At 41.6% G+C, this 25,772-nt stretch overlaps 2 protein-coding genes and 1 long non-coding RNA gene across 4 annotated transcripts; 1 reads left to right on the forward strand and 2 right to left on the reverse strand.

Moving 5' to 3' along the window:
- Positions 1-1,413: 1,413 nt before the first annotated feature.
- Positions 1,414-24,776, forward strand: LOC143418941 (uncharacterized). 2 transcript variants are annotated; one of them, XR_013098887.1, is made up of 7 exons: positions 1,414-1,762; positions 9,288-9,428; positions 22,569-22,677; positions 22,796-22,862; positions 23,010-23,094; positions 24,432-24,502; positions 24,599-24,776. It is a non-coding gene; the product is annotated as an uncharacterized LOC143418941 (long non-coding RNA). The 2 variants fall into 2 exon arrangements; XR_013098888.1 differs by having other exon boundaries at positions 1,414-1,608.
- On the reverse strand, positions 14,271-15,430 carry LOC143418940 (TOG array regulator of axonemal microtubules protein 1-like). The gene is made up of 4 exons (XM_076884675.1): positions 15,272-15,430; positions 14,934-15,172; positions 14,683-14,838; positions 14,271-14,585 (listed from the first exon to the last, which is right to left on the reverse strand). Exons 2-4 carry the CDS (start codon positions 15,092-15,094, stop codon positions 14,444-14,446), a joined length of 459 nt encoding a protein of 152 aa, XP_076740790.1. The 5' UTR covers positions 15,095-15,172; positions 15,272-15,430; the 3' UTR covers positions 14,271-14,443.
- Positions 16,333-21,052, reverse strand: LOC106675015 (uncharacterized). Its single transcript, XM_076884670.1, has 11 exons — positions 20,760-21,052; positions 20,386-20,538; positions 19,324-19,400; positions 18,785-19,115; positions 18,322-18,561; positions 18,041-18,164; positions 17,819-17,924; positions 17,481-17,719; positions 17,230-17,385; positions 16,777-17,132; positions 16,333-16,568 (listed from the first exon to the last, which is right to left on the reverse strand). The coding sequence occupies exons 1-10, from the start codon at positions 21,034-21,036 to the stop codon at positions 16,991-16,993; spliced, it is 1,845 nt and encodes a 614-aa protein (XP_076740785.1). The 5' UTR covers positions 21,037-21,052; the 3' UTR covers positions 16,333-16,568; positions 16,777-16,990.
- Positions 24,777-25,772: the final 996 nt, after the last annotated feature.

The raw sequence follows: 25,772 nt of genomic DNA on the forward strand, positions 1-25,772 counted from the left end.
GTTGCATTTACATTTGCACGATGTAGATGCAACTCAGTGACAAGTAGTGAGCAAGTAGGTGATTTGAAACAGTAATCCATGCTTTTATTTCATCTCGTTTGGATTACTGTAATGCTCTGTATTTTGGAGTTAGTCAGTGTCTTCTCTCTCGTCTGCAGCTGGTCCAAAATGTTGCTGCACGACTTTTAACCAGAACTCATAAAAGAGAGCACATAACTCCCATCCTCGCCTAACTCCATTGGCTGCGTGTATAATTTACAGAGTGGGTCATTTATATGGATACACCATAATAACATTGGAATGGTTGGTAATATTAAAGTCCTGTTTGTGGCACATTAGTATATGTGAGGGGGCAAACTCCTCAAGATGGGTGGTGACCATGGTGGCCATTTAGAAGTCGGCCATCTTGGATACAACTTTTGTTTTTTCAATAGGAAGAGGGCCATGTGACACATCAAACTTATTGGTAATGTCAAAGAAAAACAATGGTGTGCTTGGTTTCAACGTAAATGTATTCTTTCATGAGTTATCTATAAGTGTCTCATTGTTCACAGCCATTGACAGGTCGAAGAGGTCAACACGTGAGGAGCGGTTCGAAATTGTGTTGATATCTGGTGAACGCAGTAATCGGGTCATTGCAGCAGATTTCAATGCAAGACACCCTACGAGACCACCCATCTCCCATGCTACAGTTAGCAAACTGTTTGCTAAGTTTTGTGAAACTGGTTCAGTGTTGGATTTGCCAAAATGTGGACACAAAAAAACTGTCACTAATGAGGAAACATCAGTGGCTGTCCTAGCTTCATTCAGCAAGAGCCCACAGCGTAGCACTTACCGCATGTCACTGGAGAGTGGCATTAGTCGAACATCCCTTCGGCGGATATTAGCTACTCACAAATGGCACCCTTACAAACTCCAGCTACTGCAGCATCTCAACGAGGATGACCCAGATCGGCGCACAAAATTTGCAGAATGGGCAAAACAAAAATTGAAACAGGACCCTCAGTTCACGCAGAAGATTTTGTTCAGTGATGAGGCAAACTTTTATGTGAATGGTGAAGTTAACCAACCAAACCACCGCTATTGGTCTGACACTGACCCACATTGGATGGATCCCTCCAAGACTGTTGGAACAACAAAAGTGATGGTTTGGTGTGGTATATGGGGTACAACGATAGTGGGTCCATTCTTCATCAATGGAAATGTAACCCAGTGAGTTTACACGGCTCAGTAATGCACAACAACATGTATTGTTAATTGGGATTTATCATTACTCTATTAATCACTGAGTTGAGCTAAAGTAAATCAATAGTAAAAGATAAATACTATAAATATAAGAATAAAACCCAAAGAGTATATTTACAGTAACACCCCTACTGGTTAGGAAGGAACAAGCCCCGCCTTCCCCTGCTCTGTACTGTCACCTGCTCAGACACAGAGAGAGACGGAGGCGCAAGAGACCATCGCTGATTTTCACCGCCAAGCTTTTCGCTGGAACATAACTATTAACTTGATAAATTGAGCAAATATCCATACCGGAGATCTGCATGGACCTTGGAGAAACGGACCTGATTTATTGTGAACATTTCGGACCTTGAAACCATCGCAGTGAGTCAGAAGCTGTTAAGCTAACCTTGAAGCTAAAAAGCTAACAAGAGGTTAACAGGGAATATAATGGCCCAATTTCAATGTTGTATATTTGCGCGGGAGCGGATGAAGTGGACAAGATCCTCTCTGAGAGTTGAACATTAGAAGTGTGCTGGTGAGTTAAACTGGGACTGGGCGAATCAGGCTAATTGAAAAGCTAACTAGCCTAATGCTCATAGCTGCAGCTGTAGCTGACCAGGTTTTCACTTTTTTTTTTTTTTTTTTTTTTTTTTTTAAACATTAAACTTTATTAAGAAACAGTATACAGAACATGTATACAATCAGAACAAAATTAACATATGCCAGGGGGTGTAATACAAAGAATTACAAACATTCAAATAATTTGTAATTACTACAAATAGTAATAGTTTTCATAGCCTTTTTGTTAAGTGATCCACTAATCAATTTTATGTAACATAAAACATCATTATAGTAATGTTTAAAATTAGGTTTTTTGTTACTGTATTTGCATTTGTGAAAATAAAATTTAGCTAAGATAACTAATAAGTTTATTATAAAGTAAACATCTTCTTTTTTTTGCCTTCGAAAGAAACAAAATACAACATTTTCCCATTTCACAGTAAAGTCATTATAGAGATGTCCAGCAATGAATCTACTGAAGTCTTTCCAAAATGTTCTAGCGAATGAACAGATCCAGAAGAGGTGTTGCACAGTCTCAGGATGGCTTCCACAAAATCCACAGTTCACATTTATGTCCCTTTTGAACTTTGTCATGTAATGATTAGCAGGATAAAATTTATGCAATATTTTAAATGAGACTTCCTTCACTTTATTCGTTACCAGATACTTGTTAGGAATTGACCATACTCTTTTCCAGTTAATGTCACTGACAAAGGAATTCCAATAAGAGACCACATGTGGGATAGTTAGAGATTCTGTCTGGAACAAAGCACGAATATTCTTATTACTTTTACTGTGGTTTGTTAGACAGATTCTTCCTATGTGTGAATCTAAAGGGTTGGGGAGAGAAACAGATGATATGCAAGGTTGAATACCTTTAAAAAGCATTATAATACCCGTAGGTATTGCATCAAATAATATGGCATATTCTTTGGGTGTGGCTGGAAATTTATAGGTGTTTAAGAATTCTGAGTAGGACATGAGCTGCCCATTAGGATTAAACAGCTGATTCACTAAAACAATCCGTTTCTCAACCCACCTAGAAAAAAATAATGATTTATTTTTATACACTATGTTCCTATTATTCCAAATTGAATACGTATGGGGTGTAAAGTTGTGTTTATATATAAGGGACCAAGCTAATAGAACTTGTTTATGAAACATCGAGAGCTTTTCTGGAAGCTTATCTATATTATAATCACAACCTAAGATAAAACTTAGACCACCAAACTTAGAGAAAATGTAGTGAGGAATAAAATTCCAAATGGATACCGGATTTTTAAGAAAATGTTTAGCCCAATTAATCTTAAATGTATTGTTTAGAGTAGTAAAATCCAAAACATTGAGACCACCGTGTTCATAGTCATTCATCAATACACTTTTTCTGATGTAATGTGTCCGGTTTTTCCAAAGGAAGTTGAAGAGCATTCGGTCGATATCCTTACAAGTTTTGCCGTCCACATGCAGAGAAATTGCTGCATAAGTCAGTCGAGACAGACCTTCTGCTTTTGAGAGCAATACCCTTCCTCTTAAACTTAAATCTCTCTGCAACCATTGATTTAAATTGGTTTGAGATTTTTTAATAATTGGGGGAAAATTTAGTAAAATTCTGTCTTTTGTATCTTTGCAGATAATCAGACCTAAATATGTTGCTTCATTTTTAACTGTTATATTACAAATACTCTGAACATTACACTCTTTGACAGGTAATAACTGACATTTATTTAAGTTTAGGACCAATCCAGACCCTTTTGAGAAATCCTCTATTACACTTAAAGCAATTGGCACTTGGCTAGCATTTTTAAGAAAAATTGTGGTATCATCTGCCAATTGACTGATGACAATCTCTCTGTCTGCTATGTTTATACCCTTCACAGGGCTATTCGAAATATGAGAGGCAAGAATTTGGGTGCAAAGTAAAAAAAGATAAGGGCTAATCGGGCAACCTTGGCGTACACCTCGATTAAGACTAAAACGAGAAGTGGTGCCATTTTTCATTCTAATAGAACTATTAGCATTGGAATACAGAGTTTTGATAGCTCTGCAGAAGATATCACCAAAACCAAATTTCTGAAGTGTAAGAAATATAAATTCATGCTCAATTGAGTCAAAGGCTTTATAGAAGTCCAGGAGAAGGATAAATGAGTCATCAGATATTAATGCTGAGTAGTCCAGAATATCCAAGACGAGTCTAATAAGTCCCTGAGTAAGGCTGGGAGGAAGAGTGCCCCTTTCAATACTTTCATTATAAACCTGCAACAAAAAGGGTGCAAGCTGACAAGAAAATGATTTATAGAATTCAGCCACCAGCCCATCTGTGCCCGGAGATTTGTTGTTTTTAAGAAATTCAATAGATGTCAATATCTCTTTTTCAGTAATTGGACTGTCACAAAAAAGCCTATCAGCACTTTTAATCATTTTAACATTGTTTACAGAGTCAATAAATTGGGTAGCGACCTTTGCGTTATAATTGGATCCATACAACTTTGAGTAGAAATTACAACAAAATTGAGAGATAATTTTTGCATCATCACTGACCGTACCATTTATATTCAATTTATGAATAGTATTGGTTTTAGATCTATGTTTTTCTAAGCGGAAAAAATAAGCAGAATTCTGCTCTCCCTCCTCTATCCACCTTTTTCTTGAACGAACGAAAGCTCCTTCAGCTTTCTGGCGGTAAATCTCATCCAGTTTAGATTGAAAGGACCTAAGATGTAATCTATCCTCTTCCGAGACCTCGTCTGGTGGGAGTTGATATATTGCGGAAATTTGAACAATTAGATTTTCTTCTTCTGCTGCCCTTGACTTAGCTATTTTTGCCCCATACTGTCTCAACATTTTACTTGTCTCAAATTTAAAAATTTCCCAGTTTGTGCTATAGGAATTCTCAATATTAGCCTTGTGTATAAAGTGTTTTAACAGTCGTGTAATTTCAGATTTTACAATTGTATGGCTCAGAAGCGAGCTATTTAATTTCCAATAGGAGGATCTATTAATTGCAATAGTAGGAAAGAGTTGCAGATTAATATATATTGCTCTATGATCCGTAAGTGGAGTTGTAAGGATATTGACCGTAACACTGTCCTTTGATAGACTACTTGATATTAACCAGAAATCAATACGTGATTTCCTTGAACCAGAACGGTTACTCCAGGTAAAAGATATATCATCAGGAAATTTGTCTCTCCAAATATCAGTTACATTAAATTTATCCATAAATGTTTCCAATCTCAAATTATTCCTAAAATGTTGTGCTGGTGGCCATCTGTCTATAGTGTCATTTAGTGAAACATTAAAATCTCCTCCAATTATTAAGTTTGAACTGGGATATTTAGAGAGCCAAAAACTAATCCTTGTATCTAAAGAGTCAATTAAATTATCATTTTCAGGTTTGGTATTATAGCCATATAAATTGACAATTATGAAAATGGAGTGATTGTATTCTACTATCAGACAAATATAATGACCCAAAGAGTCACAATCTGAATGTAGAACAATACCTTCGAAGCTACCTTTGAGAGTTGTGACCCCAGCTGACCTCTCTGTGCCATGCGAATACCAAACATCATTACCCCACTGAGACTTCCAGAAGTTCACATCAGCAGATACAGAATGGCTTTCTTGGAAAAAACAAAAATGACTTTTATATTTCTTAGCAAACAAAAATAAGGCTTTACGTTTACAGATCTGTCTCAACCCCCTGGCATTTAGGAAAAACAATAGAAAATGACAATTAAGAAAACAAAAAATAAACAGCTAGAAATTTAAAGAACCAATATTGTGTGCTTAACAAAAAATAAACCTCACTAAGGGACCGAGCATTGCAAGGATGAAAATAACTCGGCAGAAATACACGAAATATTTTTTAGGATACAACTCTGGTGCTGAAACTTAAAGTGTCCTCACACTATAAATGAGGCATAGACTTAATGATCCAAAACGCCAGAAGGATCAATGAAAAACAGCCAACCAAGTCCAAGCAACTGTGCAACATTGTAGGGTCTTTTCCATTCCTTAGCTTCCCCCATATTCACCTCTCATTCTGAAGACGGGAAAACTTCTGTCCCATTAACAAAACCCCGGCATCCAACGTAATAGGCCTTTTTATTTTCTCTGCGAGCCTTCTCGATAATGGGCCACAACTTGCTCCGGCGCTCCCTCTCTTCTCTGGAAAGGTCCTCAGCAAACTTCAAGTCCCGGTTTTCCTTTAAGAATGGAGATGTCTTAGCTGCTTTCCACAGGCTATCTCTGGTTCTGCGGGAGATGAACTGGATGATAATAGGTCTGGGACTGGTGTTGTTTGGGCGTTTGGAGCCGACCCGATGTACGGTGTCAATGGTGTCATAAAGTTGGTTTTTACATTCAGGCAACGTAGCCTGACAAATCTCAACAGCAACCTTCCATGTATCCTCCTGTTGTTCTTCTTTGACACCAAACAGCCTGAGGTTCCACCGTCTGGAATATCGCTCGAGATCTGTGATTCTTTGCTGGTTTTTATCCATACGCTCTTCCTCTTTGGAGATTTTCTGCTCCAATGTGCCCACTCTGCATTTGACATCTTTTATCTCTTCGCATGCAAAGTCCACAGTTTTTCTGATCCCGTCAATCTGTAGTGCAAGGTTATCCATTCTTTCGTTTATTAGTTTTGATAGAGTTTCAACAATATCCACGCTATCTCCCTTTGAATGCATCGCTTTCTTTGGCGCCGGAGACTGGCTGGGTGAGACGGGTAGAGGTGGAAACTCGTCCATTACGTCCTCAGTTATTGGGAGAGGTAGTGAAAGAGCCGTATAGTCATGGCAGTTGTCAAGCAGTGGGTTCACTGACCCGGTTGTTTGGCTAGCATTAGCCTTTAGCAGTAGCTTCGTCTTGGAGCTAGACGAGGGTCTTTTATTGTCACGCTGTGACATTTTATCTCTTAATTGATCAAAATCAGTCCTTTTCTGGCTTAAATACCGTAAAAGCTTCTAAGGTCTGAGTTGACACAGTGTTGCTACCGTATTATAAGGTTACATTTGCTAAGCTCGGCAGTAAGCGTGTACTTACTCGGCCATCTTGGAACGCCCCCCCGACCAGGTTTTCACTGTGGGAGAACACACGGGGTGTCACTGTCACTACCCGATCCGTACCGGAAACCCGATCGGTACCCCGCATGCGCGAAAGGTTTCTACTTCCGGTCATAGCGTTTTACGATAGTTAAAGGTCAGAGTATCTGTTAAGATGTTAAGAATAACAAGTATATCTTAAAATGTTTGCAATAATGAAGCATTTCAGTACAATGTAGACAAAAACGAAAAATAAAAAGATAGTTACGGATCAGGACTCCCCGATCCTTACTGCGCATGTGTAAAGTCTGACCGTACAAATCGAGTCTACCCGATCCGTACCGCGCATGTGCAGATGTTTTCTTCTTCTTCTGTTCGTTTAATGGCAGTGTACTCCCCAGTGTACGAGGATACCGTCACCTGCTGACCGAGCGAATAAACCCTATTATAAACTGAATTAGCGTCATTATAAACGTGTGTTAAATTTGATTTAGCGATAGTCGAGTGTGTTTATGCTTGTCTGTGAGGAGAGGATTGTTGGAATAGTGATGATTATGATGTGCGCTATCACTGTCAATTGTCAGTAAACACTTCATCTGGCTGCTGAATCTACACGTGAGATATTACAAAGTCTGCATTATTAACTCTGTAATTAGGCGCCATTCTCCTTATTTTACAGTGCTGTTGCTCAATCGGGGGACACTCTCTGTTGAGGAGAAAAGCATGAATTTCTTTGTATACCGATTATTCATTGTTTAAATGTCCCGGGAAGTCGAAAAGGAGGCAGAGCTGTTGAGAAATGCTAGGAGCTAACTGGGCGCTAACCGTATCATTCAAATATATTGGATGTCGCAATGTTGGCAGAGAGGAAGTGACGTAAGATTCGCGCATGCGGGGTACCGATCGGGTTTCCGGTACGGATCGGGTAGTGACACGGGGTTTCTCACGGAGTTCAGCCATTTTGAGCACTCAGCTTGTGTGCTGATGATGTTCTAGTATTACTTGTTGAATATTAAATGCACTAAAATTAGATGATGGAATAAGTTAATGTTGATCTTAAAGGTCATGAATCTACTTTATTTTGTTACATTTGATGCTCGAGCGGCACTGGATAGATGTCTGTGTGTATTCTTACTGTGCTGATACGTTACCACATACTGTAAAACTACAGCCTGTGGGTTTTTGTATATTCTTTTCATAATTTTATTCTGTACATTGAGTGTAAATAATATATTGCTTCATTGCTATGCAGTGTAAAGCAATGCTCCTTTAATTCAGTTAAAGGGCAATACTGTAAAAAAAATCTACCATAGTTTATGGTTTATTTCTGATTTCTGATAGAAATGTGCACATTGATGATAGAATAAGCTGATTGTGACTTAAAGATTGCATTCATGATTAAGATGCACTGTATAGACTATAGTTAGAAATTAGAATTAATGTTTTGTGCTTGTTTTGTTATAGCACTTACATTATTTACACATGGCCATGTATATCATTAGAGTGTGAACTGAATTAGTAATAGTCCTGTTGTTTACAGGCTAGGTTTTTTTATGGGATCGTGAGACCTGGATCTCTTCCTGACGAGGAAGATGGCGAACCTTTCCCTTTGAACCGAACCACAGCCATTCTGAGTTGGCCCAGAAGGGCAGGTTGCTCTTCTCTCATGAACAATTGCAACAGTGCGGTAGGACGAAATCGCACCAATCACAAACTTTTGACCTATTGGATTTGACTTGACTGAACACTGACTATTAAGCCGGCAAGACTGACATATCTGAGCTGAGATAGGATTCTGACTGTTATTATTATTGCTGTCACTGTATTTTATTTTATGTTTTCATTCCTGTTCATGAAATGCTGTTAAATTGTTGCTAAATAGTTTAATACAATTCATAGCAACTTTACCTGTGGCTCCAGTCATTCTTCTCCACGCAACTCACTTTATCCCTCCTACGAATCTAGCTATTGGCCCATTCTCTCCATCTTACTTTAATTTCCCCTACCCTATCCTGTACTTGGCTACAGAAACCTCAAGGCCACTGGATGTTTGAAATTGCTACATGATGATGTGTTTCCCTCTTTATGCACTGAAGCTGGCACGTTCCCTGAGTTTTTCCAGCAAGATGGTGCACCACCACATTATGGGTGCCAGGTCTGAGCATTCCTAGATGAACAGTTTCCTGGAAAGTGGATTGGTCATGTCATGGGCCAGTTGAATGGCCCCCAAGATCTCCCGATCTGACCCCCTTAGACTTTTATCTTTGGGGTCATCTGAAGGCAATTGTCTATGGTGTGAAGATACGAGATGTGCAGCACCTGAAACTATGGATGCCTGTGCTGGCATTTCTCCTGCGGTGTTGCTATCAGTGTGTGAAGAGTGGGAGAAGAGGGTTGCATTGACAATCCAACACAATGGGCAGCACATTAACCACTAACCCTCCTATGCAGGGAAAGACACATACACCGGTGGCGAGGCGGCCGCCGATCGACCGGTGGTGGCTAACGTGGAGCTCAATCGTGGATAAGGGAAACCGAAGGCAGGAGAAGCAGGCTGCTGCCGGTCCGAGCGTGAGGTGAACTGAATTTCAGGTAAGAAGTTACGAACTGCACTCTATTTGGGTCAGATATAAACCGAGTTTAGGTGTAGTTTATTTTCGTTGTGCTGACAGTTACAATAACTCGTTCTGCGTGCTAGCTAGCACGACAGCTGTGTGCACCTAAGTTACTGATGTTGAACTTTATGACAGCCTCCCCTGTCATTCTCTCGCCTGTTGAAACTTCAATCATGAAACTGATCAATGATCGGCTTTTCTCTCGTTTGTTCATTGCGCTAAACAACAGCAGCACGGTTAAGCTTGATCAGCTGTTGTTAGAATTCATTTAATTTTAATTTCTAGTATCAGCTGATGTTTGCTGGAGCCACAGCTGTAAAAAAGGGCTGGTCGAAACCAGGAGATGTCCTTACTGAATCATCAGAGCTGAACTGGTGATGGAGAAACAGGTTTACCTTTTAGGTGACATGAATGAGTTGAAGGAAAGTTATCAACTGTTTCTGAGAGACAAATAACACCAAGCTCCTTTTTTTGTGTAGCTGACAGCTGGTAACTGTGCAGGGGCGGATCTAGCAAAGCTTTTGCCAGGGGGCCAGGTAGGGCATTAACAGGGAGAGGGGGACACAAAGATATACTTTTCTTTCTTGCTCTCATATAAAATATTTACCTTTTATTAAATAGTTATCTGAATCTTACAACCAAAGTTTGTATAATAATACACAAGATTGGCTGTAGACCATTGTTAATCATTCAGAACACTGTGTAAAAATAACAAAAAACAAAAAGTGAATGCAAAAGTGCATAAATATTTATTTTACGTGTTTGATGTGTGTGGCAGGGCGTGGTCTGCAGTGCCGCTGCAGGGGAGGTGGACCCACGGGCGTAAAGTCTGTGCTCTCTCGGCTGGTTTTTTTTTGGTGTGTGTTGGGCTGTGAGTTGAAAAGCTACAGCCGGCTGTGTGGGTACACCAACCATGTGTGAAAAGTGGTCCATAACGTAATGCTTCAAAGCGTGTTCATGCAAACATTGTTGGGTCTGCCGTGGTACAATGGGACTTCTGCTCATGAACCTCTGTGCACAGCGTCTGCAAATCGGGGCTGTACGAAGTCACCTCATCTTTACACAAAACTGTAAGCTGTCATCTGTGAGGCGCGAGCGGTGTTTGTTTTTACCATAGTTCATGGTGGAGAATGGCTGCTCTGCTGAGTTTTGCTCTCTGTAGCCGTATGAATGGCAAACTACACTGATTAGCAGCAGCATAGGCAGGCTTAAAAATTTTTCTGAAATTTTCGCTTTCTAGTATTTATTTAATATTTCTTTATGTTATAAAAATGACTTTGAATCCTGATAAAAATTCAAAATCATGGGTTAAAAATGAAAACAAGAGAACTAAGAATGTATTAATATTTGTTGACAGAAAAACAGAAACTGTATATGTGCAACCAAAGTGCCGTTTTAATTCAGATGAAAAAAAAGGGATTTATTCATTCATTGTCCATTCAGGATCTTAAAAATGTGATAATAATAATGAAATAATACAAATAATGTAATAATAAGAATGATGTAATAATAATTAATGTAAATCTAAATAATATTGTCCTTCAGAGAAATAGTTTGTAGTCCTGAAGATGGAGAAGTTTACTCCCGCAGAGCGACTGGGACTGTCTGTGGTCATGATGGTTGAACCTCCAACGACTTTCCCAGCTTAGCCTCAGAGTGCTGCTGCTACTGTAGCAGCCACTCTTCTCCTCTGTACTCGTCAGGACTTGCATTGTCACATCTGGGGAACCCAGGCCCTGCTGGAGAGGAGAGCCTAGTCTGGATGCTGACCTGCTGCCTGTAATTATTAGCCTTTTTCAGGCTCTTGTTACGTTCTGGTCCCGGCAAGTAAATAAACGTAACAAATAGTTTGCCCCACTCACTTCCCACCCACGCACAAACCCCAACAACGACACCTTTTTCAAGTATTTAAGCAGCCATTTATTTTCATCGGCAGTGAGCAATGCCAAAACAATAAACAAAACTCCCTATAAAACAATCCCTACTCTTCCCTACACCAAAATAAAAAGAAGCCAAAACAAAAGACAAGTCACTTAACTAACTATCTAACGAAAAACAGGAGAAAACTTGTTCAACAAAAGAAAACGGCTTCTCACGGCTACTAGGCTGCGACAATGAAAGTTATACAGCAAAGGAACAAAAAGTGACCGCCACTTGTTAACTTATTTACAATTATTTACATGGCAAGGCTAGAGGTACACGTGAATACTCCAGCCTGCACTACAATGACACAACACACAACTCCCTGCTCATGGCAAAAAAAACACACGCGGTTCTCAATGGATGAGGGGATGGCACGGCGGGTGCCCCTTGGAGACCATCTGGGCGGGCTACCGGAAGACGGAAAACTGTGAGCAGGAACCGAAAACACCACTTTGTGTGTCAACACAAACTCATCAGCCCGTATAGCAGCAGCGGCGAGAGTCGTAACCTTCTGTTCATTTAAGTAGGTTACCACAGTGTCTGGTAGTTGGTTTTTAAACTCTTCCAACGTCACCAACTCACCCAGGTCATTCAAGGTTTTTACTGCTGTAGCATGACACCACTTATCAAACAGAGTTTTCTTTTCTCTGGCAAACTCCACATAGGTCTGGTTGGCGGATTTTTCCCCATTCCTAAATCTCTGCCTGTAAGCCTCTGGCACAAGCTCGTAAGCACGCAGGACAGCAGCCTTCACCATATCATAGTCAAAACTGTCCTCCAGAGAAAGAGCGGTGCACACCTCTTGAGCTTTCCCCACCAATCTACATTGGAGTAGAAGAGACCACACATCTTTTGGCCAGTGCAGCGCACCTGCGATACGCTCAAACACTGTGAAATACGAATCCACCTCAGTTTCCCGAAACGCCGGCACCATTTTGATGTGTTTACTCACATCAAAGCCACCACCTGGCATCAAGGCCGGTGGCTGCGGAGATGGCGACTGCGGGGATAATGACTCCGGGGAGGGTGCCTGCGGGGATGGTGACTGGATGGTGAGCCCTGATCCTCAAGTGCATAGCTTCCACCTCCAACTGCTGTTTCTTTAGCTCCACCTCCTTAATGCGCAGCGTTACCCGCAGCTCCTCCGCAGAAGGGCTAGGTGGAGAAGGGAGATTTTTCAGTGGGGCAAAAACACCAGCAACAGACACACACACAGCCTGCACTACAATGACACAACACACAACTGACCGAGTCAACGGGGTTCCAAAAAGCACTCCCAGGTGACTGTCATCCGGACGTTAAGTACTGGAGGTGGTCCATCAATTATCCAGTCCGAAGATATGTAGAGACTCCACCCAGATACCTAGCAGCCACGCCCAGGTGTCCACCTCCTAGGAGAGAAAAAAGGGAAAATACCGCCAGCCATCCTCCGGTGGGAGGCACAACACCAACAAACACATCACTGGGTCATAACAGTTTCCCCCACCCAAAAAAAATCAAACATCCAACCCCACACAAAGATGTTTGATTTACGACCTAGAGAGGGCATCAGCCATAACATTCTCTAAGCTCTTATATATCGGATCTCAATGTTGAAATCCTGTAGGAGTAAGGACCAACGCATGAGGCGCTGGTTGCTGTTTTAGAAATTTTCTAGAAAAGAAACAGACTGGGTGGTCAATGCCATTTTCATCCTCCTGCACGAGCACTGCACCCGCCCCCAAAACACTGGCGTCCACCTCTGAATCCTTGGCCCCTCAGGAACCGCCCAGGGACACCAAAAGTCTCCAGATGGCGCTTTCGCTCCTCTGCCCACGTCAGTCTGAGCCCATTATCAGATGAGATGTTGTCAAAGAAAGACTTTGCTTTGTCATAGTAGCACTTTGGACCAAAATGATCCTCCCCCGAACTCAGCTGCAACCCCACCTTTTCTCTTCCCTCAGAATTCCCATCTTTTAGATTCAGCCCCTCCTGTAACTTCTTCTCAAGCGCCTCCTTAATGAATTGCGCGTTGGAGGAATCAAAATCAAAGTCTGTGTCAAATTTAAGGGGTGGGAGATGGAGCATTAGCCACCATCAGCTGGCCTCTTCTGCGGTTCCTGTGCCGTCGAGGTCCTTGTCTTTTTCTAGCAGGTGGCCTGGTTTCAGCATTTTGCTGCTGACTGTCCTGAAAAGTGACTCTACTTGGGTCTGATTGCATGGTGGCTTCAGTGACCCTTGTGGTTTGAATATTTGTTCTTCTCGTCCCCTTGGGCTGCCTCCTATTCTGCTGCTGCTGTTGCTGGGATCCACTCGCACCTCTCCTCTGCCTAAATGTCTTTACACTGACGGTTTGAACAGCCTTTGATGTGGCACGATCGAAACCACTGTTATTTGTAAGTGGTATATCAACTACTTCTGGCGACGGAAAAACTGTGCCGCCAGCTAGATCGTTTCCCAAGATGATGTCAATACCTGCAACCGGTAACTGGGGTCGCACCCCAAGCTTAACCTCACCAGACAAAAACTGAGATGAAAGCTGCACCAAGTGTAAAGGAACCCGTATTACACACATCCTAACTCCCCAGGCTAACACATCCGCCCCACAACAGGATTGAGCTGAAAACGGTAAGACCCCCTCACGAATGAGCGACTGTTTCGCACCAGTGTCTCGCAAAATACTGACAGGAGTCCGCCGATCTTCTCCTATCAAGGAAACAAAGCCGTTTGACACAAACGGCTTAAACTCCTTATCTACTTTATCATTTTCGGGTGCCATCACCTCCCCCCAGGTAGGAGAGTTTGTCTGTAGAAGGATTATTGGGGAAGGAGATGTACCCTCCCTGGTCATTTCTTTTCTCTTCAGAGCAGTGCAAACCGCAATAAGGTGTAAGGCAGAAACACCAGCAACAGCCCCCAGCTCAACCTCCCCCGCAGGACCCGGCTCACCAAACAACCCCTTGTCCGTCAACTGGACACACAGGAACTCCCTAAGCTCTTTCTTCTTCGCAGGACGCCTGTCTTTTTCAGGCTCTTCTCCACAGGACGCCTGTCTTTTTCAGGCTCTTCTCCACAAGACGCCTGTCTTTTTCAGGCTCTTCTCCACAGGACGCCTGTCTTTTTCAGGCTCTTCTCCACAGGACGCCTGTCTTTTTCAGGGACAATCTTCACCCACAAATTCATAAAGTCCTTGTGAAGGGTCAGTTTCTCAATGATTGTTCGCCCATGGTACCTGTGGAAGATTACAGTTGTCATTAATTTTCATTAATTGTGTAAACTCACAGAAAATAAAACATTGATGCACTTCAAACCCATTTAAAAGTACCCACCTGGCTTCAGGTGCAGCATCCCCTGCCATTCTAGAGGCAGCAATTAGAAATCTTTCAGTGAAGGTTCCTGTTTTCAGGGTGACGGCTGCTCCAAGTTTGTCAGCCAGCTGGTGCAGGTGTTGAGCCGTGCTATTCCTCACTGCAACACAGCGATGGCTGAGCAAGGACAATATTAGACACACAACTCAGTGAACATGATCTCTCTTTCATGTCTTCTAATAAAATCACTACAGCTTCTTCTCTCCTCTTACGTCAGTCCTGTGTTAAACAGAGCGCTCAGAATCCGTCCATGGCTGCAATTTTCCACCATGGCATCAAGCGCCAGATTGACCTCCTGATGTAGAAAGTTGTTGTTGGTCATTGCAAGCTTCAGCAATAGAGCTCGGCCTGTTGTTTCAACTTCTGGGTCCATTGTTCTCTGGAGCTGAATGTAGAGCTCATTGATGGCATGTATGGCCTCAAAGGCTATTGCTGAGCGTTGGTTTTTCACCTAAAATGTGAGTGAAAATCATCAGTTGAGGCTGTAGTATGCACTTGAAGGGAAACTAGCTGCATGAAACGCATATAAGAAACATAAAGTGTGCAATACCTCCTCAATGAGGACCAGACACACTTCATGTAGTTTAGTCTTCAGGATGTCCGAGTGGTGCTTTGCCAGAGACTGAATAGTTTGCAAGCCCTGTCTTTTCTTAATCCTGTATTTACACAACACAACATTGAACACGACTTCAGGAACACCACAAATAACACAGCCACATTATGCAGCACTGTTTCTGTGCAGTATTTAATGTCTCCTTACTACGTTTCTTACCAGTCGTCTGAAGACAGCAGACTAAAGCTGTGGGACAGGCTCTCTACAGGTGTAGCTACAGGCGGGAGTTTGACCCTGCTCTCTCTTGGATTATTCTGACTGCACTGACTGTCTGCTTTCTTGTCTGATAATCAACGAGGTTAGTAAAAAGAAACTGTCATTTCTTCTAATTCGAAGCATGATGCAGTGATTAATTGTTCATTAAAATCTTTTTAAAAAATCTCTTAATTTAAAGTTTGATTATTCAGCATCTTCTACAGTTACTGAGGAAAACCACTTACCGTCTATAGGGACGACTTTTGCACGGCGCAGCAGCGTCCCAGGCCGAGGTCCTCGTTTTTGCGGTATGGGAACTGTTGGAGGTTTTGGAGTCAAAGGCTTTACTGCAGTAAATGTTTTGGTTGGTACTGTGTGTCCAGGTGAGGTTACAATCCCATCCTGGAAATGCTGCAGTTTTTCCAAAATAGGCCCAAATTTGTCTTTTGCTGTCAAGACTCTTATTCCACGAATGACCTTCGTGTCTGTTTAGACAAAAAAATAACTAAATAACTACAAATTGACATCTTACAAAAACAACAATAAACATTTTTCTTCCTGATTTTTTTTTTCTTCAAAAAAGCATATAAAATGAATGGACAGCAAGAATGTGTAATTTAGCATTAAAATAGATAATCTACAGTGTCAAATTTTAAAATCTAAACTAACTGATTAACAGCAGGTGTAACCACTAAAGAAAAGCATCACCTTTGAACCGACCTGCTCCTGAATGTTTAGCAGAGAAAACAGGCAATTGCGATGGACAAGCTGCTCGAGGAGGTGGAGGAACTGGAGTGAGCGGTGTCATCTCAACAGGACTAACAATGAAAGGAATGGCCCTCAGATCACTTGGTGTGTGTGTGTCTGCAGAGCTGAGGCTACTCAGACTTCTTTCAGGGTCCTCCTGATTCCAAAAGGGGTCATCCAAACAGTTCCAGCTTCCCTGGACTATCTCTGGAGAGCCTGCGCATTGCTCAGGTAAAGGTGGGAGTTACACAGCATAATCTCTGGGTCTCTGTGCGATATGCAATGTGTCTGCCTGTTGAAAGAACACATTTGTCTTACTGCTCTGAGCTTTGTGAAAGTCCAGGATCCTGGACTCTGTGGTGAAGCGCTGACAGTTGCTCTGTCTACAGTGACTTACACAAAAATTACACTGTGCAAAGCAGCAAAATATAACACATCTCTCAGAAACATTTACATTTGATCAGCAGAGAAGTCAAGAATGAGTATGTTTAGTTACTTACATCTCCACCTGTGCGTCCCCTTGTCCGTCAACTGGACACACAGGAACTCCCTAAGCTCTTTCTTCTTCGCAGGACGCCTGTCTTTTTCAGGCTCTTCTCCACAGGACGCCTGTCTTTTTCAGGCTCTTCTCCACAGGACGCCTGTCTTTTTCAGGCTCTTCTCCACAAGACGCCTGTCTTTTTCAGGCTCTTCTCCACAAGACGCCTGTCTTTTTCAGGCTCTTCTCCACAGGACGCCTGTCTTTTTCAGGCTCTTCTCCACAGGACGCCTGTCTTTTTCAGGGACAATCTTCACCCACAAATTCATAAAGTCCTTGTGAAGGGTCAGTTTCTCAATGATTGTTCGCCCATGGTACCTGTGGAAGATTACAGTTGTCATTAATTTTCATTAATTGTGTAAACTCACAGAAAATAAAACATTGATGCACTTCAAACCCATTTAAAAGTACCCACCTGGCTTCAGGTGCAGCATCCCCTGCCATTCTAGAGGCAGCAATTAGAAATCTTTCAGTGAAGGTTCCTGTTTTCAGGGTGACGGCTGCTCCAAGTTTGTCAGCCAGCTGGTGCAGGTGTTGAGCCGTGCTATTCCTCACTGCAACACAGCGATGGCTGAGCAAGGACAATATTAGACACACAACTCAGTGAACATGATCTCTCTTTCATGTCTTCTAATAAAATCACTACAGCTTCTTCTCTCCTCTTACGTCAGTCCTGTGTTAAACAGAGCGCTCAGAATCCGTCCATGGCTGCAATTTTCCACCATGGCATCAAGCGCCAGATTGACCTCCTGATGTAGAAAGTTGTTGTTGGTCATTGCAAGCTTCAGCAATAGAGCTCGGCCTGTTGTTTCAACTTCTGGGTCCATTGTTCTCTGGAGCTGAATGTAGAGCTCATTGATGGCATGTATGGCCTCAAAGGCTATTGCTGAGCGTTGGTTTTTCACCTAAAATGTGAGTGAAAATCATCAGTTGAGGCTGTAGTATGCACTTGAAGGGAAACTAGCTGCATGAAACGCATATAAGAAACATAAAGTGTGCAATACCTCCTCAATGAGGACCAGACACACTTCATGTAGTTTAGTCTTCAGGATGTCCGAGTGGTGCTTTGCCAGAGACTGAATAGTTTGCAAGCCCTGTCTTTTCTTAATCCTGTATTTACACAACACAACATTGAACACGACTTCAGGAACACCACAAATAACACAGCCACATTATGCAGCACTGTTTCTGTGCAGTATTTAATGTCTCCTTACTACGTTTCTTACCAGTCGTCTGAAGACAGCAGACTAAAGCTGTGGGACAGGCTCTCTACAGGTGTAGCTACAGGCGGGAGTTTGACCCTGCTCTCTCTTGGATTATTCTGACTGCACTGACTGTCTGCTTTCTTGTCTGATAATCAACGAGGTTAGTAAAAAGAAACTGTCATTTCTTCTAATTCGAAGCATGATGCAGTGATTAATTGTTCATTAAAATCTTTTTAAAAAATCTCTTAATTTAAAGTTTGATTATTCAGCATCTTCTACAGTTACTGAGGAAAACCACTTACCGTCTATAGGGACGACTTTTGCACGGCGCAGCAGCGTCCCAGGCCGAGGTCCTCGTTTTTGCGGTATGGGAACTGTTGGAGGTTTTGGAGTCAAAGGCTTTACTGCAGTAAATGTTTTGGTTGGTACTGTGTGTCCAGGTGAGGTTACAATCCCATCCTGGAAATGCTGCAGTTTTTCCAAAATAGGCCCAAATTTGTCTTTTGCTGTCAAGACTCTTATTCCACGAATGACCTTCGTGTCTGTTTAGACAAAAAAATAACTAAATAACTACAAATTGACATCTTACAAAAACAACAATAAACATTTTTCTTCCTGATTTTTTTTTTCTTCAAAAAAGCATATAAAATGAATGGACAGCAAGAATGTGTAATTTAGCATTAAAATAGATAATCTACAGTGTCAAATTTTAAAATCTAAACTAACTGATTAACAGCAGGTGTAACCACTAAAGAAAAGCATCACCTTTGAACCGACCTGCTCCTGAATGTTTAGCAGAGAAAACAGGCAATTGCGATGGACAAGCTGCTCGAGGAGGTGGAGGAACTGGAGTGAGCGGTGTCATCTCAACAGGACTAACAATGAAAGGAATGGCCCTCAGATCACTTGGTGTGTGTGTGTCTGCAGAGCTGAGGCTACTCAGACTTCTTTCAGGGTCCTCCTGATTCCAAAAGGGGTCATCCAAACAGTTCCAGCTTCCCTGGACTATCTCTGGAGAGCCTGCGCATTGCTCAGGTAAAGGTGGGAGTTGCACAGCATAATCTCTGGGTCTCTGTGCGATATGCAATGTGTCTGCCTGTTGAAAGAACACATTTGTCTTACTGCTCTGAGCTTTGTGAAAGTCCAGGATCCTGGACTCTGTGGTGAAGCGCTGACAGTTGCTCTGTCTACAGTGACTTACACAAAAATTACACTGTGCAAAGCAGCAAAATATAACACATCTCTCAGAAACATTTACATTTGATCAGCAGAGAAGACAAGAATGAGTATGTTTAGTTACTTACATCTCCACCTGTGCGCTTTCTCTGAATCAAATCTTCAAAGCGATGGAAAAAGTTATCTGATGTCTTTTCAGACATGCCTGAGATAAAAAGTGAACAAATTGTTTAGAAATAGAAAGTTAGTGAGTGCTGCTCAGTGTGTGAGTGGCAAGTTCTAACTGAGCTGCTCAGTAAATAGCTGTTATGATGTGGAACTCACAGAGCATTTTTTGAAAATATTCATATATATACACTATTTTGTGTTTACAAAAATATCAGACATGTCTAAATCAAAGGCAGCTTATGATCTCTAATTATGATCTTTAATCAACAAATTTAAATAGACGTCCTAATCACAGCTTCTAAAACTAGACAACACTATACTGATAAATTCATATAAAACAGCAAAAAGGAGATAAAAGCACTGTCATAAATAGAGAAATAAGTACAGTAAATAAATAAATACAGTTTTTAAAAAATATAGAAAAAAAACATGTGTCATTTGTTACAACGACAACAAAATAGCAGCTTGGACAAAGCTGTTTCTTCAAACTTCGCCTGCATTTAGGGGCTGCAAACCTCTGTCCCACAGGAAGAAGCTGAAATCCTCCAATAAGGGGTGGGAGTCATTTAAAGTAGAGTAACTCATCCTCTACAACTGCCTAGTATTCAAGGACTCTATGTTAAGATGCTCTAACATGGTACAGTACCTTCAGAAACGCCTCAAATTTCTATACTGAAAATTAAATCTCTTCTCAGGAACCTTTTCTCCATTCAGTAGAAGTAGATCTAGTATTCATTTTAAAGTTCTAATGAAGACAGCAGACTAAAGCTGTGGGACAGGCTCTCTACAGGTGTAGCTACAGGCGGGAGTTTGACCCTGCTCTCTCTTGGATTATTCTGACTGCACTGACTGTCTGCTTTCTTGTCTGATAATCAACGAGGTTAGTAAAAAGAAACTGTCATTTCTTCTAATTCGAAGCATGATGCAGTGATTAATTGTTCATTAAAATCTTTTTAAAAAATCTCTTAATTTAAAGTTTGATTATTCAGCATCTTCTACAGTTACTGAGGAAAACCACTTACTGTCTATAGGGACGACTTTTGCACGGGGCAGCAGCGTCCCAGGCCGAGGTCCTCGTTTTTGCGGTATGGGAACTGTTGGAGGTTTTGGAGTCAAAATAGGCCCAAATTTGTCTTTTGCTGTCAAGACTCTTATTCCACGAATGAACTTCGTGTCTGTTTAGACAAAAAATAACTAAATAACTACAAATTGACATCTTACAAAAACAACAATAAACATTTTTCTTCCTGATTTTTTTTTCTTCAAAAAAGCATATAAAATGAATGGACAGCAAGAATGTGTAATTTAGCATTAAAATAGATAATCTACAGTGTCAAATTTTAAAATCTAAACTAACTGATTAACAGCAGGTGTCACCACTACAGAAAAGCATCACCTTTGAACCGCAATTGCGATGGACAAGCTGCTCGAGGAGGTGGAGGAACTGGAGTGAGCGGTGTCATCTCAACAGGACTAACAATGAAAGGAATGGCCCTCAGATCACTTGGTGTGTGTGTGTCTGCAGAGCTGAGGCTACTCAGACTTCTTTCAGGGTCCTCCTGATTCCAAAAGGGGTCATCCAAACAGTTCCAGCTTCTCTGGACTCTCTGTGGAGAGCCTGCGCATTGCTCAGGTAAAGGTGGGAGTTGCACAGCATAATCTCTGGGTCTCATTGCGATATGCAATGTGTCTGCCTGTTGAAAGAACACATTTGTCTTACTGCTCTGAGCTTTGTGAAAGTCCAGGATCCTGGACTCTGTGGTGAAGCGCTGACAGTTGCTCTGTCTACAGTGACTTACACAAAAATTACACTGTGCAAAGCAGCAAAATATAACACATCTCTCAGAAACATTTACATTTGATCAGCAGAGAAGTCAAGAATGAGTATGTTTAGTTACTTACATCTCCACCTGTGCGCTTTCTCTGAATCAAATCTTCAAAGCGATGGAAAAAGTTATCTGATGTCTTTTCAGACATGCCTGAGATAAAAAGTGAACAAATTGTTTAGAAATAGAAAGTTAGTGAGTGCTGCTCAGTGTGTGAGTGGCAAGTTCTAACTGAGCTGCTCAGTAAATAACTGTTATGATGTGGAACTCACAGAGCATTTTTTGAAAATATTCATATATATACACTATTTTGTGTTTACATGGCAACGGGAGGAAACAACCCGGCAAAATAACACATGACAGCGAGATAAATTTATATTGGCATGTGTATTCAGAGTGTTACCACTATTCTAGGATTTCTATTGTCAGAATAATATTTGTGACTTTAGACCTTTATTTAAACTGTAGACTTGCTTGAACTTAAGAAAGTAGAAGGTTGGTTTGTTATGCTTCAAGGTTGGATTTTATTAATGAAAACATTAAAGGGAAAAATGTTAACAAGCAAACAAACCTTACTAAAAATGTTCATGTTATTCATTGCATTATACAACAGAGGTCCAGAGTCCAAATGTGACCTCTAGCACCAAACGCTTGCTGCAGCTGTTGGTGTCAGAGGTGACGCACAAGGTATCAGGTTTTCTGTGTGATTACTTTTTCATATAGGACCAAGTATGTTTGGATAGCGTTTTGCCCTTGAAAACTGCCGTTGAATATTAGACATTGTTGTCTAATGTTATAAATGTATTGATGTGAAAGGTGTAAGTGTGACAAATATGGAATAAGATAGGAAATGAGAAAGGAGGCAAATACTTGTTCACAGGGCTATAGTCTGTAAATGGTCTTCTTTTGGCTATAGTAGATCTTTTACTTGTTCCTTTTTTAATTGTTTGTTAAAATAGTTTTTTCGATCATATTGAGTATAGAGGAATGCAACTGTGAGCTTTAGCAATTATCCCGCTTCAACAGGACCGTGATCCCGATGTGTGAGACAGCAGGGTGCTGCCACTGGTGTTGTAATGTGTGATTTAGTTCCTCCTAACATTTCAGTTTTCTTCCAGTATCTATCCTCTGTGATTACTGGCTCTTTAGACAGATTTAATAGAAGTGTGTGAGCTATTGGCTCAGTATAAAGGGTCAGTAGTGTTTTCATGTCACCTATCCATCCTCCATTTAGTCACCCAAAGCATGTAGTAAAAACTGCTCACTTTTATTCACCTTCTCTTAAATCCAGAAAAATTCCCACTTGTTAACGTTGAGTGTGTGTGTGTGTGTGTGTGTGTGTGCGTGTGTGTGTGTGCGTGTGTGTGTGTGTGTGCCAGTTGCAGCCTCCAAGTTGAACACCATCACCAAATCCAACCTGGGTCAGTGTGTCAGCAAGTACGACCTGCTGGTCTGGTTTGAGATCAGCGAGCTGGAGCCCACTGGAGAGTGAGTATCCACCTGGAGTGTTATATTCACGCACAAGCTTTAAAGGAACCATAAAAATGATCTCCAGGAAGAATATTATAAGTTGGGATGTTGTGTCACCTCCTCCCTCCATGCACAGGTACATCCCAGCCATCGTGGATCACAGTGGAGGCCTGCCCTGTCATGGTACCTACCTGCTGCACCAGGTACAGGATTGGTGCACATGTTGTTTCCTTATTACTCACACAGTGGTAACTGCTTCCTTTGTACACAGTTGAATATCTTCTTTTAAAGCGTAATGTTGCTCTAGCTGTGCTCACTGTGATCCTGAGCTCCTGTTATGTTTGCTGCAGGGGATCCAGCGGAGGATCACAGTGACCCTCATCCACGAGAAGGGCAGCGAGCTCCATTGGAAAGATGTTCGTGAGCTGGTTGTAGGTGAGCAGCCTGCCTTTAGGGTCTAGTCGTGCTATACCTCTGTGTAGAAAACAAAACCCCAAAGCACCGAAACAATGTTTTATAGTGTTTGTGTGCTTTTGATAGAGGAAGACAGGACAGAACATCATTAAAGGGATTTGACTTTGTGAGATCACCCTGAAAACGCACCACTCGGTTCACTCTGAGATATTTTCAGTCTGGAAAGATGAATCTGTCGGGCTTCAGGCTGCTTCTCACTTTAAGCAGTTCATGCTGTAGCTGATGGACCAAAAATGACATTTGATATTTTAGACATTCAGCTGCTGACTCTGAAGCCAACAGGCTCTTGAGTGTGGATGATTGTGTTGGTACTGGATGCTGTGATCAAACAGCTGTTCTGATCTGTCTTCATTCATGCCTGTTGTTATTAAGCCTCCTAAGCTCCAAACCAGTAAAAGCAATCTTTGGAGGCAACACCCTTTTTAGTACTTTGCTGTATTTGTTTGTGATTGTGTGACACTGAACCACAGTGCTATGTATATCCTCTGTAACACTCAGACGTTTCCAGATCAGTGTTTCCCCCTCAGCTGTTTCTCACTATAGAGTCTTTCCTCTGTAACAATGAGGCACCAGCAGAGCATATCTGGCTCCCAGTCTGTGGCTGATAGTGCCCCCTGCTGTTAATAACAGGAACAGTGTAACCTTGTATGGAGCTCATAGTGATGGTCTGAAGATTGCTGCTGCAAGGCAGTAATTTGTATCCATGTGTGCTGTCTATTCTGAGCATATGCAGTTATGTGAGCTCTCAGGTTTTATGTATCAGGACATAATTAAAAACAATCAGGTCCTTAGTAGGTCTTAATATGAGGTAAATGCAACCTCAGATGAACAGCACAGAACACATTATACCAGGTCATTATTTATTTAACACACACTGAGCCGAAATTCAGATGTTTCAAAAACTAAGACATCCAAGACTATTTCCATAATTATTTAAGAGGGTCAGTATTAGCCAAGTGCTAATCAAGTGCACTAGATCATCAGTAAGTGTAACCACTACTGTCAGTTTGCTGGTGTGGCGTATTCAGGTAAGTGGTAACATACTGAGGAGGAGAGAAGCAGTTGTTGATACCCATGAATGTGGGAAGGCTTTGAAGTCGATCATTTTACAGCAAGAAAGATTATTCGCAAGTTAAAAAATCAAAGATTATCTTATATCTTATCTAACTATGAAGATGATGTTCTGGATAATCTCTACATGGACTTTTGGTATGTGTTTTACTATAGAAGATGATCAGTAATCTGTCTCATTCTCAGGTTTTGCAGCTAAACTCATCTGATTTATAACTAATTTACAGATAATCTGGGATGGAACAGATGTTGACCTGGATCCTCAAACTCCTGGAAAGCCACTGACAGGTCAAAATAAGTAAGCATATAAAACATGAAGTGTTTGTGAGGTTCATCTGCAGCACCTTTGTCTCTGTGAAATGTTTGCTAATTTAACATTTTCCCTCCTAAACAGGAAGGAGTTTGTGGAGGCCTATGTGAATCATGCCTTCAACACATCAGTGGAGAATCTGTTCCAGGAGTTCAAGCGAGGCTTCTTCCTGGTGTGTGAGCAGGATTTGGTGAGGCTGTTTCGACCAGAGGAGCTGCAGGGAGTGCTGGTCGGCCAGGACGTGCATGACTGGGAAAAGTTCAAACAGGTACAGTCAGCCAAACAGACACAGGCTGTAGTTTCACAGCTGTCCTGTAGCACAATAACTGTGTACTGCATACTGTCAAAAGCATTCAGTCGGCTGCTTTAACACAAATATGAACTTGAGTCACATCTCAGTCTTAATCCAGACTTTTGTATGATAGTATAATATAATAGTCAGCCCACCCTTCGCAGCTATAACTGCTTCCACTCTTCTGGGAAAGCTTTCCACAAGGTTTAGGTGTGTTTATGGGAATTTTTTGACTATTCTTCCAGAGGTGCATTTGTGGTGTCAGACACTGACGTTGGAGGAGAAGGCCTGGCTCACAGTTGCTGCTCTAATTCATCCCAAAGATGTTCTATCAGGTTGAGGTCAGGACTCTGTGCAGGCTAGTCCAGTTCTTCTACACCAAACTCACTCATCCATGTCTTTATGGACCTTGTATTGTGCACTGGTGCCCAGCCATGTGCACACATGCCCACACTTTACACTTGGCACAGTGCAGTCAGACAAGTACTTCTGGCAACCACCAAACCCTGACACATCCATCGGATTGCCAGTCAGAGAAGTGTGATTCGTCACTCCAGTAAACACATCTCCACTGCTTTAGAGTCCAGTGTTGAGATGCTTAAATCACTCCATCTGACGCTTTGCATTGTGTTTGTCAGTGTAAGGCTGGGATGCAGCTGCTCAGCCATGGAAACCAATGAAGTTTGGACATCTGTAACAACAGCAGACTGCAGATATTGGTGACTTAAGTGCACTATGAGCCTTAGCATCAGCTGACTCGCTGTCATTTCCAATTACTTCCACTTTGTTATAATATCACTAACAGCTGACTATGGAATATTTAATAGCGAGGAAATTTCATGACTGGACTTGTTGCACTGGTGCATCCTATCACATTACCATGCTGGAATTCATTCAGTTCCTGAGAGCGACTCGTCCTTTCACACATGTTTGTAGAAGTAGTCTGCATGCCTAGGTGCTTGATCT

This window comes from Maylandia zebra, linkage group LG6, assembly GCF_041146795.1.
Source record: "Maylandia zebra isolate NMK-2024a linkage group LG6, Mzebra_GT3a, whole genome shotgun sequence".
NCBI classification, from domain to species: domain Eukaryota; kingdom Metazoa; phylum Chordata; class Actinopteri; order Cichliformes; family Cichlidae; genus Maylandia; species Maylandia zebra.